This window comes from Saccostrea cucullata, unplaced genomic scaffold (assembly GCF_032062105.1).
Source record: "Saccostrea cucullata isolate Sc308-1 unplaced genomic scaffold, CSIRO_AGI_Scuc_v1 ctg2073, whole genome shotgun sequence".
Lineage (NCBI taxonomy): Eukaryota > Metazoa > Mollusca > Bivalvia > Ostreida > Ostreidae > Saccostrea > Saccostrea cuccullata.
The window spans coordinates 318,929-323,011 of record NW_026928086.1 but is presented as its reverse complement, the minus strand read 5'-3'; the positions used below and the strand labels follow the sequence as shown (position 1 = coordinate 323,011).

General features: G+C 41.9%; 1 protein-coding gene across 1 annotated transcript; it reads left to right on the top strand.

The window, feature by feature from the left end:
• The first annotated feature begins 322 nt into the window (after positions 1 to 322).
• On the top strand, positions 323 to 4,083 carry LOC134276389 (uncharacterized protein K02A2.6-like). The gene is made up of 2 exons (XM_062758650.1): positions 323 to 2,978; positions 3,177 to 4,083. The coding sequence occupies exons 1-2, from the start codon at positions 658 to 660 to the stop codon at positions 4,081 to 4,083; spliced, it is 3,228 nt and encodes a 1,075-aa protein (XP_062614634.1). The 5' UTR covers positions 323 to 657.

Here is a 4,083-nt window from a genome sequence, read left to right as displayed (position 1 = left end):
TGTAATGTGTTTGAATTGGGATCGGGCTCGGGGTACTAAAAACATAGAAGAGAAGCTTCGGGAATAAATGTCGCATGTTTATCATGTTTTGACTTTTTGGGCCAAGACTAGTGAATATATTACATTGGCGACGAGGATTCGGAACGCTTGAATTCTCTTTATCGAAGAATCAGCATGACCCACATAGGAAAAGTCGGTGAGTTTAATGAAAGCACAGAAAGCTTCGCGAATTATGTGGAGAGACTTGAACAAATTTTCGCGGCAAATGAAGTTAAGGACCAAAAGAAAGTAGCTGTATTTTTGTCGGTTATTGGTCCAACGACTTATGGAGTTTTGAAAAATTTAGTGCAACCAGCCCCGCCGAAAGAAAAAGAGTACAAAGATTTAGTGCAAGTGTTGCGGGGGTATTACATGCCCAAACCGTTAGTTATTTCTGAAAGATTTAAATTCAATAAGAGAAACCAGAAGGAGGGTGAAAGTGTTTACTCGTATGTAATTGAGTTAAAGAGGCTATCTACACATTGTGAGTTTTGAGAATTTCTGCCTGAAGCACTTAGAGATAGACTGGTTTGTGGGTTACGGTCAGAAGCAATACAGAAAAAGTTGTTATCAGAGACGGAACTGGATTTCGATAAAGCGGTCAAGATTGCGTATGCCATGGAAACGGCTGAAAAAGACACATTGGCATTTTTGACTCCTGATCCAGGAATACACAGTGTGGAAACAAAATATTCAGGGAGGAAATCTGAGAACCGAAAGAAATTTCAAAGACAATATTCGGAGGAATGTTACCGATGTGGGAATAACCATAACCCGAAGGAGTGTAAATTCAAAGACAGCAAGTGTTTCAAGTGTCAGAAAATTGGCCATGTAGCAAAGAAGTGTCACATGAAAAAAAAATCAGAAAAATCAACACTGTTTGTGGCTAAGCCAGATGATGAGACATCAGATTCATCAGACAGCATTTGTTCTATTTTCTGTACCAATGAAAAAGACCATAGCAGAAGGAAGTTGACGGTGAACATAACAGTGGGAGATGAAGAGGTAGAATTTTTAATTGACACCGGGAGTGTTCGTACCATTGTAGGTGAGGCAGTTTACCAGAGACATTTAGAGCATTTCAAGCTCACAAAAACAGATACTGTACTTCGTTCATATACTGGAGATGAAATCGGGCTGCTGGGAGTGTGTCATGTTCCTGTAAAGTACCAGGATCAAGAGTTCGTTGAGCTACCATTGCTAGTTGCCCAAGGACAGCGACCAAGTTTATTGGGGAGGGACTGGCTGTCAAAAATAAAACTCAACTGGCAAGAAGTCTTTGCAGTCAGTATGAATGAAATGGAGACCCTAAGGAGAGAGTATAGTGACCTATTCTTACCAAGCACAGAACCAATAAAGGATTTTAAAGCACAGATAAGGTTGAAGGAGGACGGACATCCAATATTTTGCAAAGCACGCACAGTACCCTATGCTATTAAAGAACAAGTGGAAATGGAACTGAGAAAACTAGTTGAGCGAGGTGTTCTTCAGAAAGTAAAAAATAGCTCCTGGGCTGCACCTGTAGTAGTGGTTCCAAAGGCAGACCAGTCAGTAAGGATTTGTGGAGACTATAAGATGACAGTTAATCGGGTTATCAGTGAGGAGCAGTACCCACTGCCCAACACAGATGACATGTTTGCTAGCTTAGCAGGTGGAAAAAAAATTACAAAATTGGATCTAAGTCAAGCCTATTCTCAGCTAGAATTTGACAGAGAATCTCAAGAATGTCTAACCATTAATACTCACCTTGGACTCTTTCGATATGCACGCCTACCTTATGGAGTTAGTTCTGCAAGCGCAATATTTCAGTCAGTTATGGACCAAGTCCTATTGGGATTAGATCATGTGGTATGTCGGATTGATGACATTCTTATTACAGCGGCGGATGATACTACTCACCTGAATACGCTTCGAGAAGTATTTCGACGTTTGCGAAAGCATAACATTAAGTTGAAAGCAGAAAAGTGCGAGTTTTTTGCAGACCAAGTGGTTTATATGGGGTTCCTGCTAGATCACAATGGAGTACACCCAACAGAAGAAAAGGTTAAGGCCATAAATGATGCACCTAGACCTACTGGAGTAAAGGAGTTAAAAGCTTTTCTTGGGTTGTTGAATTACTATGGTGCTTTTCTGCCCAACTTAAGTACCGAGTTAGAGGAGAGTTTTAATGTCTGTAAAAAGATGATCACTGAGAGTAAACTTTTAGTGTTTTACGACTCCAAGAAACCTCTCCGATTATCGTGCGACTCATCTTCCTATGGAGTTGGAGCAGTAATATCGCATGTAATGAAAGATGGCTCAGAGAGACCAATAGCTTTTGCCTCCAGAACACTGAGTGAAACCGAGAGACGGTATGCTCAAATAGAAAAAGAGGCACTGTCATTAGTTTTTGGAGTAAAGAAATTCCATAAGTACTTGTTTGGACGCAAATTCACATTGGTAACAGATCACAAACCGTTGTTGTCAATTCTGGGTCCAAAAAAGGGTGTTCCCCCATTAGCTGCAGCCAGAATGCAACGTTGGGCACTGATACTGGCTGCGTATCAGTATGACATTCAGTACAAATCATCTGAACAGCATAGTAATTGTGATTCCTTATCGAGACTACCATTACATGAGACAAAACAGGAGGATACAGAAGAAGGAGTATTTTCATTGGATATGTACTTACCCATCTCCAGTCAGGAGATAGCTATGGCTACCCGAAGAGACCCGATTCTGTCTAGGGTGTATGATTTCACTCTGAACGGCTGGCCAGCTCATGTAGAGGATTCTGATTTGCAGCCTTTCTTTGATAGAAGGAATGAACTTACACTGGAAAAGGGATTGCTCTTGTGGGGGATGCGAGTGGTCATTCCGGACAAGTTTAGAGGTCGCTTGTTGCTAGAGCTGCATGATGAACATTTAGGAATGTCTCGAACAAAAGCCTTAGCCAGGGGGTATCTTTGGTGGCCTTATTTAGACAGGGACATTGAAGACATGGTTGAAAGATGTTCAGCTTGTGCATCTACTAGAAACACTCCAAAAGAAAGCCCCCTGCATCCTTGGATTTGGGCTTCTAGACCGGGGCAACGAGTGCATATAGAATAGAAGAATGCAGAATATAAGGGGCAGTCCTTTCTTGTTATTGTCGACAGTTATTCAAAATGGCTGGAAGTCATACCAGTGAAGTCCACCACAAGCAGCAATACCATAGAGAAGTTAAGAACATGGTTTGCCTCAGTTGGAATACCTGAAGAAATAGTGAGTGACAATGGGCCCCAGTTTACATCTTCTGAACTTCAAGATTTCATGAAGCACAGTGGAGTTAAACATACACTTGTACCGCCCTATCATCCTCAGTCAAATGGGTTGGCTGAAAGAGGAGTACAGATTCTAAAAAAAGCATTAAAGAGGCAAGATTTTGATGGTCATAGATGGTCTCTTCAGCAGCGCCTTGCCAACTTTTTGTTAAGGTATCGCATAACACCACATAGCACTACTGGTACATCACCTGCAGAACTATTTCTGAAGCGCCAGTTAAGAACCCGGTTGAGTTGCATTAAACCTAATCTTCGGGAGTCTGTGGAGGAGAAACAGCAAAAGATGAAAGAACAACATGATGGCGGACAGTGCAAAGTCAGGGAATTTCAGGGAGGTGAACAAGTTCAAGTGAAAACAACTATTCCAGGACAAAAATGGAAAGGGATATCTGGTGTGATTCATAGAAAGTTGGGACCATTAACTTATCTTGTGCGAGTTGGAAAAGGCATTCGCTATTGCCACGTAGATCATTTATTAGCATCGTCTGCTACGATGCTGGAGCCGGAACTTACACCGCTGCCGTTTGATGTAGAGTTACCCTCTTTAAAGGAGCCAGGAATGGATCGGGCCTTAGTGTCTCCAGATGAAACAGGAAAGGGAACTCCTGAGATGGTGGAAACTCAAGAAAAACTTGCGGACTCTGTAAACAAGGATACCAAGGTGCCTGATCAGACTGATGCAGTGCCGGAACGTCGTTATCCGCTCAGGATGAGGAAACCCACTAAAAAATTGGACTTATAG

Coding starts and splice junctions, on each gene's coding strand:
- LOC134276389 (XM_062758650.1), top strand. CDS start 658: ATGGAAACGGCTGAAAAAGACACATTGGCATTTTTGACTCCTGATCCA. Junction 2,979..3,176: donor ACAAAAGCCTTAGCCAGGGG/GTATCTTTGGTG, acceptor TATTGTCGACAG/TTATTCAAAATGGCTGGAAG.